Below are 13,845 nucleotides of genomic sequence, written 5' to 3' on the forward strand. Positions count from 1 at the left end.
ACATCACTGCGTAGCCTGAAATTGGTCCTTATCAAAGTGCCTGCATAATGTTAAACAGAATGGCTGCATAGCAATTTGAAAAGGGAACCTTGGCCGATGCAACTTCCTCCAGCCCAGACCTACAGCAAGCCTAAGAGCCACCCAGCAATCAGCGCACAGCATAAATGGGAGGATTGAAGAAGTTTCTGAAGCAATTAACTGAAATACGTCTGTGTACGGAGCAGGAAATTAGTTCCCACTAAATAAATTATGCAAATGCTCCTGTTAAATAGCAATGAGTTTTATTCAATTATCTGTTCTGCATTAGATTAGAACGACATTAGGTTCCACGGCATGAGAAGCAGTTACTTTCTTTCAGCCGTGGGATCACACTGGGTCAAACATTGTGACAATCCCTAAAATCAAGCTAAAGCCATAACAATCTTATCAGCTGATCTTTAGGCTTAAAAGGCAGTTCAGATTTTATAGAACAGTACAGCACAGAACAGGCCCTTCAGCCCTCGATGTTGTGCCGAGCAATGATCACCCTACTCAAACCCACGTATCCACCCTATACCCGTAACCCAACAACCCCCCCCCCCCCCCTTTAACCTTACTTTTTAGGGCACTACGGGCAATTTAGCATGGCCAATCCACCTAACCCGCACATCTTTGGACTGTGGGAGGAAACCGGAGCACCCGGAGGAAACCCACGCACACACGGGGAGGACGTGCAGACTCCGCACAGACAGTGACCCAGCCGGGAATCGAACCTGGGACCCTGGAGCTGTGAAGCATTTATGCCAACCACCATGCTACCGTGCTGCCCTTTTAAAACTGTACAATATTAATATACTGCTCATTTAAATAACCGTAGCAGTTTATAGTTTTCTCTACTGTCTTTAGGCAAAATAGTATTGAATTCTCGGTTTAAAAAATGTTTTTTTTTTTAAATAGCATATTACATAAAAAAGATGATTCTAATTTTTTGTAATTTTTCCAATTAAGGGGTAAATTTAGCATGGCCAATCCACCTACCCTGCACATCTTTGGGTTGTGGGGGTCTGACCCACAGACACTGGGAGAATGTGCAAACTCCACATGAACAAAAGATGATTCTAATGGTTTACAAACACTCTGCATCTGCTTTTGGTTTCTCGGGATGCCCATGCGACTTAAACAGCAGTTTCAGCCAAGGTCACCCTTGAAACGAGTGCTAAGGATCTCTTCGAAATGAGACACTGAAATGAGAGCAAATGAAAAATACCTCCCCTCGAAAACTGCACCAAATGGCAAATCAGTTCTTATTTTGACCAAGAACTGTTACTCCCAGCTCATAGTGATCTCTAGTGTGCAATAACTGCCAAAAAGAGACTCTGGGTAGTGTATGTACAAGATGGCCTTTTTGCAATCTATCCAGAATACAATGTGAATTATGTCTTTATATTACTCAAAGGAGGTCACTGTGACTGCAATGGTAGCGGATCAATAGTCAACAGAAAATAGATACATACATGTTCAACTGATACTTCTGCTCAAACGGAAGAGAAATTAGCGTTGAAATCACAACACAAGAATGTGTATAGAGGATAATTTGTTTCACATTCGCTTTTATTTCCAGCTCTTTTACCAGGGGTTAATATTCAGCAACTGCGTCAACTTCCAAATAACGAAGTGTGTGCCATATATGATCTGGCTCATGCCAGTATTTCAATGGGAACAAAAACATTTGAGTGTTTTACAAACAGTCAGCCGTTCTTGGCCAACGATCTCGCTTGTCTGTATAATTATAGGCATTGTGCATCATAATTTAAGGCTGAACCTACACATTAGCCCTTTCTGTGCTGAATATCCTTTGCAGCTTTCAAATTACACACATTTGCAGAAGGGATGACTTACAGTAAACTTCTCATAAACATTATAAGTTAGAAAGACGCAAAAACCACGGGTGTCACCCAACCACAATTTCTCAGTTCAGTGTTTGGATCACATACACATACATACACACACACTTAAATAAACGGTGTTGAAATCCTCTTTCGATATTCAAAGAATTCCTCGCCTCACCTGTAACCGAGATAACAAAAAACCCAACAATTCCAAACAGTGAAACAGCATACAGATATCGCTCATCTCTCACATCATTCACTCTGCTTGTGAAGTTTACAGTTATGTGCAATTACTAGCCAACAGGAAGTTACCATGAGGCTTAATCTCCAGGACAGAAGGGAAACATTAGTTTCGCAAATGTTTCTGTTGAAAGCGCTGGCTAATTGAAAGGGGTCTCCAGGCTCAGTTTGGGCTCATATGCTAGGTCTGTAGTGCACTTTAACAAACTAAGAGTTTTTTTTAATCCGCCAGTGGCAGTTACACATGCAGAAAAGCAGAACTCTGACTTTTTTTGCTGCGCTTCAAGTAGTTTTTAGCCTAAAACCCATTTTGTGAAGAGTGGGGATAGGAGGTAAAAAGAGAATTACAAGCCTTCACTCTTGCTGAAAGGGTATTTCTGTTTCCCATTGTTTCGCAAACAATCTGCAACACTGCTGATTCAATACAAGGTATTGGATTTTAGTGGCATTCAACAGTTGGTAACTATTATATGGCTGAGTCTGTGACTCTTGTCAGAAGAAGCCAATATTCAAGACTATCCAATTATTAGCTAGAATACTGCCTACCTTGATAGAAACCAGAAGCATTATACTGTTGGCCACCTTGCTGGAAATATTGCTCAAACTGTCCTCCCTGGTTGTAGCTTAGTCCACCTCTGTTGACCCACCCACCACTTTGTCCCCCACGCCCTCCACGACCCCCACGACCACGACCTCCTCGTACTGCGCCTCGTCCTCCACCCTGATCATGGCCGCCATCCTGATATCTGTTGTCTTGATGTCCTTGGTAACCACCCCCTTGATAGCCGCCACCACCTCCATGGTAGCTAGCTCCTTGATAATTGCCAGCGCCACCTTGGTAGCCACCACCATGGTAACCACCACCATGGTAACCACCATGCCCCCCTTGATAGTTAGAATCTTGATGACCGCCACTTCCATCTGACCATCCACTTTGAACTTTTCCTCTGCTTCCTCCACGTCCTCCTTGTTCTGTCCTATCATATCCACCACGGCCCCCACCTCGCCCGCCTTGGTCATATCCGCCTCTTCCTCCACCTCCATAAGAGCTTTGGTCATATCCGCCTCTTCCTCCACCTCCATAAGAGCTTTGGTCATATCCGCCTCTTCCTCGTCCACCACTGGACTGGACGTTGTCTGGTCTCTTCTGCCATGGTGGCATCTCTGGCGGAGGAGCCTCAATTTCATTTGGCCTGCCGCCTCTATCTGGCACTCTTCCCATAAGTACCTGTAAAATGATCAAACCAAGGAACACAAGGTTACTGGAGATTTGGCATCCCTGAACAACATTAGTCCTGGTCATTCACAATTTCAGATGTCACAATGTATAAAGTTTTTATATAAAACAATTCATATTCCCAGCACTAGCTACGAGGAGGTTGGATAAACTCGGTTTGTTTTCACTGGAATGACGGAGGTTGAGGGGCGAACTGATAGAAGTCTACAAAATTATGAGGGGAATGGACAGAGTGGATAGTCAGAAGTTTTTTCCCCCCCAGAGTGGAGTCAATTACCAGAGGACATAGGTTTAAGCTGCAAGGGGCAATGTTTAGAGGAGATGTGTGAGTGAAGGTTTCTTTTGTACACAGAGAGGAACGGGTGTCTGGAACTCGCAGCCTGAGGAGGTGGTGGAAGCAGGTACTAGAGTGACATTTAAGGGTCATCTTGACGAATACACAAATAGGATGGAAATAGAGGGATACAGATCCTGGAAGTGTAGAAGGTTTTATCTTAGACGGGCAGCATGGTCAGCACAGGCTTGTAGGGTCAAAGGGCCTGTTCTTGTACTGTACTTTTATTTGTCGACACAAAATAGATATTCAGGTAGCCAAGATAGCTTAGAACAATACAGTACAGGATGCTGACATAATGTCCCAAGGTGCCTGTGCCAGCTGATTTATCAAATCAGCCCCATTCCCATGCGAATTTTCCTACTGCAATTAGTTATCTTACTGAACTTTGAAAGTTATTATTGATGTTGATTTCTCCACCCTTTCAGGCAATGCATTCCATATCATACCAACGTACTGCATAAATTGACTTTCCCTCACAACCTTTTGCCAATTACCTTAATTCTGTGCTTGCAGGTTACTGACCCTTTTAACACTAGAAAGTTTCTGTTTACTCCATCAAATCAAAGCCTTTCAGGAATTCAAACCCCTGCTCTCCTTTAAAGGGTAAAACCCTAGTTTCTCCAGTCTTTCAACATAACTGATGTCTTTTATACCTGGAATCATTCCAGCACATCACCTCAAAGAAAGAAGAGTACAGCACAGGAACAGGCCATCCAAGCAAACGCCGATGATGCCAGTCTAAACCAAAACCTTCTGCTCTTCCGGGGTCTGTCTCCCTCTATTCCCATCCTATTCTGGTCTTCGTCAATATGCCTCTTAAACATCACTATCGTATCTGCTGCCACCATCTCCCCGGCAGGGCGTTCCAGGCACTCGCCACCCTGTGTAAAGAAGAAAAAACTGTCTCCTCTAAACTTTCCCCCTCGCACCTTAAACCTCAGTATCCTCTCTTAAGGCTTTGGCATCTGTCCCAATGAGTTGTACCCAGAATAGATCAGGAACTACCCAGTCTTTTATAAACATATAGCATAACTTGCTTACTTGGGTGATAAGGAGACATGCTGCCAAAACATTGTCTTGCATTCGCTAGGACAGATGGAGGAATACTAAATTTCCAAAGAGAACGACAATTTAGATTGCATGAGAAAAGGGGTGCTGATTGGTTGCTGGGAAGTGGGTGTGTGATTACTCAAGACATTGCCACAGCAAATCCACTAGAGAGCTCTGTTTCCACCCCCACTTCCCCATCATGGTTTATTTAAAAAAAAGGTGCAATGGCTGGATACATTCCTTTTGCCTGCGGAGGACAGGTCGGCATTTGAAAAATGTAAGCTTCTAGCAAGCACAAGTGAGCTACAATGTGAGCCCGACTGATTTTCTTAAATAGGTTTGATGTGAGATGCCAGCACTGGACTGAGGTGGGCACACAAGTCTCACAACACCAGGTTAAAGTCCAACAGGTTATTTGCTTTCGGAGCGCTGCTCCTTCATCAGGTGAAGTGGAGACAGGTTCACAAACACATACTTAAAAGAGGTTGTTAGTGTAATTCTTAGCATTCTTCAGCAAATGTTGCCCAGTCGCAGAATCACATCTCACGTTAGACATTATGTCATGACTTTTGCAAGCATGGGTTGGTTGAGTACGGTCAGAATTCCACCTATTGCAAACATCCAAGCCATGTGCTGTTTAATAAATTCGCCGGCCATTGGGATGCTTGGCTTACATACCTGGCACCGCACCAGCACAGAAATTAATTTACCATGTACTCATTTGTGTAGCAAGCAGAACGTCGTTTTGGCTTGACTGCAGTATCCTGTGAGTGGAAAAGACCACTGGCATTGCCTCGCATATTAATAATAATAATAATCCTTATTATTGTCACAAATAGGCTTGCAATAAAGTCCCCTAGTCTAAAATCCTCTGGTCGCCACACTCGGCGCCTGTTCAGGAACACTGAGGGAGAATTCAGAATGCCCAATTCTCCTTCAAGCACGTATTTCGTGGTTTGTGGGGTGAAACCGGAGCACCCGGAGGAAACCCACACACACACGGGGAGAACGTGCAGACTCCACATGGACAGTGACCCAAGCCGGAATTGATCCTGGGACCCTGGCGCTGTGAAGCAACAGTGCTAACCATTGCACGACCGTGCCACCCTACTGTGCTCTTTCTTGACCAGAGCTGACAAGCCAACCATTCAGCACCCATTTTATCATGCAGTATACATACTGCATATATATACCTCTGTTCTCTTTGAAATTTTATATTCATAGGAGCCACTTCGATCAATCCGCCGAAATGCCGCATATTGGAAAACTCAAGCGATTTCAAGCCGGTATCAATGACTGGGGGCAGTACGTGGAACGCATGCAATTCTTTTTTTCAAACACACTGACCCCGGGGGACGAACTATGGTTTTGCTGACGACTTGCAGAGGGCCAATGTACAGCCTCACAAGAGCCTCACCCACCAAGATGCACCGATTCTCGGTTGTTCGCTGCTTTGGTGGCTCTGGCCTCAGTTTCCATATGACCACCCAAGGCCAGTCAGCATCTACAAATGACTTTCTGGCCTGTCTCCGAAAATTGGCCAAGATATGTGAATTTGGTGCTGTGCTCATCAAAACTTTGAGTTTGATTTGTGTGTGGAATCCATGATATCGGTAAGTAAGTGACTGACCTTGCAGCGCACCGTGGGAATCGCACTCTGCTGGGGGAGGGCGGAATAAGGGTCCAGGAGCTCTTGAAATGGCGATGTTCAGCCTTGGCCGCCAAAACGTATGCCGCTCACTCCCCACCCAGGATGCGGTCCAAAGTGACACTGGCTACCACCACCAGGGCATTCTCCCCCTACCGCGAAGGCATGAAGTACAGTACCAACTAGCAGCTGCTGGGCGCAGAGCCCCGTAAAACGTCAGACCCCCAAGAAGGCCCTCCACCCCATCAGACGCAACTGCCGTCTCAGGAACCCGGCCCACTACTTAAGACAATGACATTGGCGCCCATACTGCACTGCATGGTTTCACCATGGGTCATCCCAATTCAACTGTCGTTACAGGGAGCAGCGGTATCAGTGGTCAGCTGCTGTACCTTTGACTGGATCTGGTCCGGCCTCCAGACGCTGACCCTTTGGGACACCAATGCCCGCTTCATCATGTATGCAGGAGAGCTGCAGAAATTGCAAGTTGCTCCATGGTTCTGGTTGAATATGGGCAGGTGGCACATCTACCATTGGTGGTCATCCATGGCGGTCCAAGTTTGTTGGGGGTGATATTGGCTATGCCTTCACCGTTGGACTGGCAGAGGGTTTGCCAGATGTACCTGCATGGCCCTGAAGGAATCCTGGCCAGGTTCTCATCTGTACATCAGGAGTGGTTGGGCACCATAAAATAACGCCGGCCATGCCAGTCATGAAACCCTAACGGCTCCATCCGCCTCTGTGGGGACTATAAGATGATGGTCAACCGCTCATGTCTGGATTGCTACCCAGACTCTCACATTGAGGATCTGTACCCCAAACTCAGTGGAGGCCGATCATTGTTGAAACTAGATATGAGCCACACGTACCGCCAGCTGCCTCCGGCTTTGGACTGCAGAAGGTTCGTGACCATCAACACACAATGTGGACCATATGAATATACCTGGCTGCCCTTCAGTTTTTTCCGCTTGTGCCATCTTCAAAAGGGTGATGGAGAATTCCATGGGTATGGGCGCACCTTGACGATGTGATCACTGGGTCACCTGACAGGGAGCACCTGGAGAACTTGGCCAAAGTCCTTCAGTGTTTTGAAGAGGCTGGGTCCGCCTCCGGAGAAAGAAGTGTATACTTAACGCAGCAGAGGTGAACTACATGGGTTATTGCGTGGATCACCATGGTTTGCATCTAATAGAAGAGAAGGTACAAGCAATCCGCCAGGCCCCAGTGCCCAACGGTCCAACAGAACTGTGCTCGATTTTGGGCCTTGTCAACTATTATGGCACGTTTACACCAAACCTCGCCACAATATTGGCCCCCCTCCACTGGCTTTTAAAGGAAGGACGTCTTTGGGACTGGTCCCAGGCCCAAGGGGCAGCCTTTGCGTTGGTCAAGAAGCAGTTATCATCCCGCCTATTGACTCACTTCAACCCGTCAAAACCACTCGTTAATGTGTGATGCTTCCTCCAATGGAGTTGGGCTGTCTTCGCCCACCAAATGGGCCACGCATCAGAATGTCCCATTACTTTTGCATCTCAGATGCTGGCAGGCGCAGAGAAAAACTACACGCAAAATGAGAGAGAGAGAGAGAATCTGGCTGCTGTATTCGGCGCAAAAAAATTTCAGTCTGTCCACAGGCATCATTTCATCGATTTCCCGGATTACATTTCCTTATTGGGCTTATTTAAGGAGGACCAGGCGATTCCCCCCAATTGTCTCTGCCAGAATCCAATGAAGGGCGCTGCCTTCACCTGCATGAGAATGTGTTGGAACACCAGTTCGTAGCCAGGACTCCGCACACCGATGCATTGAGCCGCCTCCCTTCTCCACCAGGCCACCTGTACCGGCGTCAGCCAACAAAGTCATCCCCGCCCTCCCTTTTATGGCGTCCCTGCTGATCATAGAGGCTAGACGCTATGACTGGACTCAGCTATTCCGGGTGAGACATATTATCCTATATGGGATACCCAAGGTGCTGGTTTCGGAAATGGAATGGCGAGTGCAGAGTTCAGGGAGTACATGGCCAAAAAAGGCATTCAACACATGCGTACCGCCCCATACCACCCAGCGTCAAATGGAATGAAGAAACAGACCTCGGGTTCTTGGGAGACTTCGGCTGGCATGAATCCTCTACTGCTACCGACCCTGCCGCATGCCACGCTGGAGGCCACTCTGGCCGAATTACTAATGGGTTGCCACTTCCACACCCAGTTGAGTTAAATTATCCCAGACACTGGTGGGAAGATGGGCCAGGACCGGACCGAGGCGGACACAGGTAGAGGCATGCCTTTGCGCACGTCCGCACTAGGGGATCTAGTGCATATGCGGAACTTTTGCAAGGAGCCTTGTGAATCCCTGGCATCATGTTGGCCAGACTGGACCAGCCTCGTATCGGGTGCGGGTCCAAGGACGCAAGTTAAATTGACACGTGTGTACCCGAACAGGCGCTGGAATGTGGCGACTAGGGGCTTTTCACAGTAACTTCATTGCAGTGTTAACGCGAGTCTACTTGTGACAATAACAAAGATTACTATCTCCACAGCCATACAGAATACGAACTTCCCCGGTAATGGGGGTGGGTTTTCGCCCTTAACAAGGTGAAACCTCACCGCATATAAACACCGACCTGGGTGCAGGTCATGGAGGGAGACCCTTCGTGGAGTGGAGGTTATTATACATTGAAATAAATCCAGTTTTTGCTTTCTACATGTTTGGTTTAGCGTACTACTTTGGCAGATTTAACACCTACGCTCTCTATAATTGTACCATTTACTTTATAATGCCACTTCTCATTTGTCTTGCCAAAATAAATCATTGTACCTTCTCTGCATCAAGTTTCATCTGCAATGCATTTGCACATTTCAGTCTGTCTATGCCCTACTTATATCTGTCACTGTTTACTACAGTTCTGGGTTTTATGTCACCTGCAGATTTTGAAGTTCAGGTCATTAATATATATCAAAGAGAGCAGTGGTTCCAACACTGACCACTGGGGCACACTATTACACACTGTTCTCTGGCCCATTATATATTGAAGCAGCCACTGCCCTGTTAATCCCACAGGCTTCAATTTTGCTATTACTTGGTATATCATGAAATTTATTTTGAAACTCTACATACACATCAGTTGCGCTGCCTCATTAACTCAAGTTAGTACAAGATGATTTGCCTTTAACAAATCTATGCTGCTTTCAATTAACTTGCATTATATTAAAAAAATAGGAGGTATAACATTTCAATAAAGAAATGCGAACAAGAGGCAGCCATCAGTAATGTTTAATTATGCTCAAATTGTTTGAAAAAAAATAATTTGCAGACAAATAATTACTATTTGCTGATTTAACACAGTTGCTGGTCATACTTGTTCACTGTAGAACTACGGCTTGCCAGAGTCAGACATTGTAAAATCGTGATCACATCAAGATCAATTTTGAAGAGTACAAAACATTATTTTAAAAGAGAACGGACGTGTAAAGTCTGGGCCAACATTCTTCCCTTAACAAAAAGGATTAAAACAAAATCAGATAGACTAGGCTATTTATCACAACTGCTGCTTGTGGGGTATCAGGGGAATGCCACATTTGCCAGTCTAAGTGTGTGCAAAGTACTTCACTCTGAGAAGTGTCCAGCGACATTTTCATAAGCTATTATATAAATACAGATTCAGCCAGTTCTAAAATCAGCCAGCACCAATACAAAACACTGCTCTGCTCTATTTACCTACCGGAGAGTTAAACAATTAATTCGCAACTTCAAATTGATAACAACACCCATGGTCAGGAGGCAGCAACACAGTTAACCGCTCAATGACTTTGGGGACACAAGTCACCTTTGTTATGGTGCACATTTGTTTGTAACCATGTTAAGCAAGACTCTAGTTTTGCCTTATGAAATGAAAATCGCTTATTGTCACGAGTAGGCTTCAAATGAAGTTACTGTGAAAAGCCCCTAGTCGCCACATTCCGGCGCCTGTTCGGGGAGGCTGTTACGGGAATCGAACCGTGCTGCTGGCCTGCTTTCAAAGCCAGCGATTTATTTTACCTTATTAACGGCACATGCAGTCTTCTCCCGGGTCAAGCCACTGCTGGTTCGCATAATCCTGGACAGGTCCTCCCGAGCAGCTAGCAGATGTGCAACACAAATGGTGCTTCTTGAATTCAGAGTTGCACGCTTGGGCTGGTAGACTTTGGCCAATTTTTCAGCTTGGCTCTGTGTAAAGTAGAACATGTACAAAACAAAAATTCTTTGAGCCTTTGCAATAAAACTTTTTTGGAGCTTTAAATGATACAATAAGGCAGGGGTGGGCAAACTTTTCCGTGCAAGGGCCACATTCAGAAATTCACAATTTTAAAGGGCCGCATAGTAGATTAAGTAAAATAATTAATATTTTAAATAGCCAAAATAAAAGGTCTTTGAAGAAAAAAAACACATTTATTTGAAAAACAAAGTAACTCAGTAAGTAACAGAACAATGTCAATGAGAATGATGCATCTGACTGCAGTCATTTACCAGTTTGTTGAAATCAGGTGTCAAGTTGCTTGTGCTGATCCTTAACACTGACAGAAGCACAGCCTAGCCGAGTCAACGTTAAAAACGCGCGTAGTGGGGTGGATGAGTGGGGCTGCCTTATTGGTCGGTTTAGTTGGGTGTGCGACCAATAGGAGTCCAGGTTACAAACAATAATAAGGCTTATTGTTTGTAACCTGGACTCCTATTGGTCGCACACCCAACTAAACCGACCAATGAGACAGCCCCACTCATCCACCCCACTACACGCGTTTTTATGCGGCCCGCCAATGAGGTGCCCGGAATCATAACCGGCATTTTTGAAAAGCCGCCGGGGAAAAGCCGCTGAAGTAAATGCGCTTATTGAATAAGCGCATTTACTTCAGCGGCTTTTCAAAAATGCCGGTTATGATTCCGGACACCTCATTGGCGGGCCGCATAAAAACCTTTGTCGGGCCGTAGTTTGCTCACCCCTGCAATAAGGGTTGATTTTTTTTTCCAAAGCAAAGTCAGTTCAAGAGAACAAGCCAAATGAAGAAAGGCCAGTATTAGCAAAAAAGCTGATGTTGCAATTGCATCAGTATAACGGGATGAAAACGGAATTTAATTTTAAAAAGAAATCAAATCACTTGTAAAGATCCTGCAGCAGTGAAAATGATTTCAAGGCATCAACATTATTACCAGTAAATGTTCATTTATCTTTCAGGCTCAAAGACAGAATTAACTCAAACTAGTAGTTTGAAAGTTTCCTTTCCAGTTGCTATATTATTAAGTGAGGACAGTTTAGGGTACTCCAAACGTGTTGTCCCTGTCAGCAGACTGTCCATAATCCGGAGATTTCAACACCAGCTATCGTCATTGGAAAATGGGGCAGGATTTTCCAATCCCGCAGCAAAGCATCCACTCCGACGTAAACGCCGTCGCGTGTTGCGACTGCTTGAACGGGCCGTTCCCAGTACTAATTCTGGCTCCTACAGGGGGCAAGCACGGCGCTGGAGCGGTTCGCGCCACTCCTGCTGCCGATCCTGGCACGAACAATGCGCCGTGGGATCCACGCATGCGCAGTTGTGCTGGCGCCAACGAGGACATGCACAGGCGCCAACGCACGCATGCGCAGTGGCCTCCTTCAACGCGCCAGCCCCAACACAACATGGCGCAGGACTACAGGGGCCGTCGCGTAGGAAAGTAGGCCCCCAGCCACAGAGGCCGGCCCGCCAATTGGTGGGCCCCGATTGTGGGCCAGGCCCCCCCCCCCCCCCCACAGGGCGCCACCCAACCCTTCCACGCCAAGTCCTGCCGGCCCAGAGCAGGTTAGAACGGCGCTGGCGGGACTCGGCTCTTTTCTTACGGCCGCTCGGGCCGGACAATCGGCAGGCCGGCCGTGTAGAGCGGCCCGCGACCAGCGCTGCGGCAACCACTGGCGCCAATGCTGTGCTCTGCGGAGAATCGCGTGCCGCCGTTGGGGCACCGTGGCCCATTCGTGGGGATTCTCCGGCCAAGGGCTGGGAGAATCCCGCCTGTGAAGTTTCTAATTTACCAATTAAATTTCAACAATGTATGCCAGAAGTGGGAGCATTTCCACTATCAACTATTTTTATTTTCCTGCTCTTTATATGGATCGACACATCCATGCAAAATTTCCATTTATTACTACTACATTTTAAAACTTTTAAGAATGGAAGCAAATTGAGTTTTTGATAATATCCAGGATCTGTCAAAATAGTGTATTAGATTAACGGATTGTTTTCCTGCAGTGAAGTCTATAAACTTTATGGTTATGATTGATAGGAATTCAAATTTGCAGAAGAGCAGTTTTCTTACCTTAGCTCGGTCAGACCAGCCAAATGACTGAATAGTCACATCCATTCGCTTCAGTAACATCTTTCGCCGAATTTCATATTCATTAACAAGGACTTGATTGATGGCTTCTAATTTTTCCTACAAGTAAACAGAAGATGAATGCTTTGCTTCAAAATATTGCCACAGCTAAAAAGAGAAAACTTTGGGCGTGATTCTGCGAGGCCGTTAGCTACAGGCGCAAATCCCATAATTGCCCCAAACTCACGCGAGAGGCCACAACAGGATTTGCGCTGGTGAGATTTCCCATCACGATGTTCCCAGATTTTCCCTGATGACATGATCAGGTTCACACCCAGGAAGGGAGAACACCCAATTTGCATCAAATTGAGTCAATTTCAATATCTTTGGCGAGGTTATAGTCAATTCTTCTGACTTCATTGAATCCTTCCGCCCACCAGCAGGATGTCACGCGAGTGCATTTCACTACTGGTTCTTGAAAACGGGAACCAGTTGTGATGGCCACGCCGGGGATGCTGAGATGCCTGGAGGCCCCAGGGGTTGAGGGCTGAGGCTGGGCAGTGCCCCTAGTGCCAGAGCTCGGAGTCTTTTAAAGGCGGTACCCCAATCTTTGAGTAGTCGGGCTTGCTGGGTTTATGAGGCCCTGCCCCACCAGAGTGGCAGCACTAAACCTGGCCACTGATTATTTTCTGACAATGCACAAGATCTTGACAGAAAACCTGGCTGCATTTCTGTGGAGCAACATACTGGTTTTCAGTCAGACCCTGACACTTTGGCCATTTTATTTGGAAAACTCCACCCCTTGTAGCCACCTTTTGTTTTGCAAATAATTTTGGAGTCCAACTTGGTTCATTCAAAAAATCAAATGTGAAGGGAAATTGACGGTTTTGTATACAAAGACTCTACAGCATCGTTCCAGCACCAAAAACACAAGACAAAAGGAAGACAGGTGTATATCAAAACAAGCTTATGCACTGGAGCCATAGTGAAACAGCTTAGTTAGTCAATCAAGATGTATTCCGCACATCCCACCATGACATGTACAAATGAAGTCATTACATTGGAATACGATGGGAGTTCAATATTTTCGTTAAAATGGATGGGTATTTAGTCTTAAATAATTCTGCACTGGATTGTCCTTCTG

At 45.9% G+C, this 13,845-nt stretch overlaps 1 protein-coding gene across 2 annotated transcripts in view; it reads right to left on the reverse strand.

Moving 5' to 3' along the window:
* Positions 1 to 1,562: 1,562 nt before the first annotated feature.
* fam98a (family with sequence similarity 98 member A) overlaps positions 1,563 to 13,845 on the reverse strand; it is a 33,379-nt gene continuing 21,096 nt past the window's right edge. For both annotated transcript variants that reach the window (XM_038814997.1, XM_038814998.1), the window contains exons 6-8: positions 12,705 to 12,821; positions 10,419 to 10,586; positions 1,563 to 3,336 (exon numbers count right to left, since the gene is read on the reverse strand). In XM_038814997.1, coding sequence (XP_038670925.1) covers positions 2,635 to 3,336; positions 10,419 to 10,586; positions 12,705 to 12,821 — 987 coding nt within the window. In that variant the 3' untranslated portion in view covers positions 1,563 to 2,634. The remainder of the gene's footprint in view (positions 3,337 to 10,418; positions 10,587 to 12,704; positions 12,822 to 13,845) is intronic.

The sequence above is a fragment of the Scyliorhinus canicula genome, chromosome 1 (assembly GCF_902713615.1).
Source record: "Scyliorhinus canicula chromosome 1, sScyCan1.1, whole genome shotgun sequence".
Lineage (NCBI taxonomy): Eukaryota > Metazoa > Chordata > Chondrichthyes > Carcharhiniformes > Scyliorhinidae > Scyliorhinus > Scyliorhinus canicula.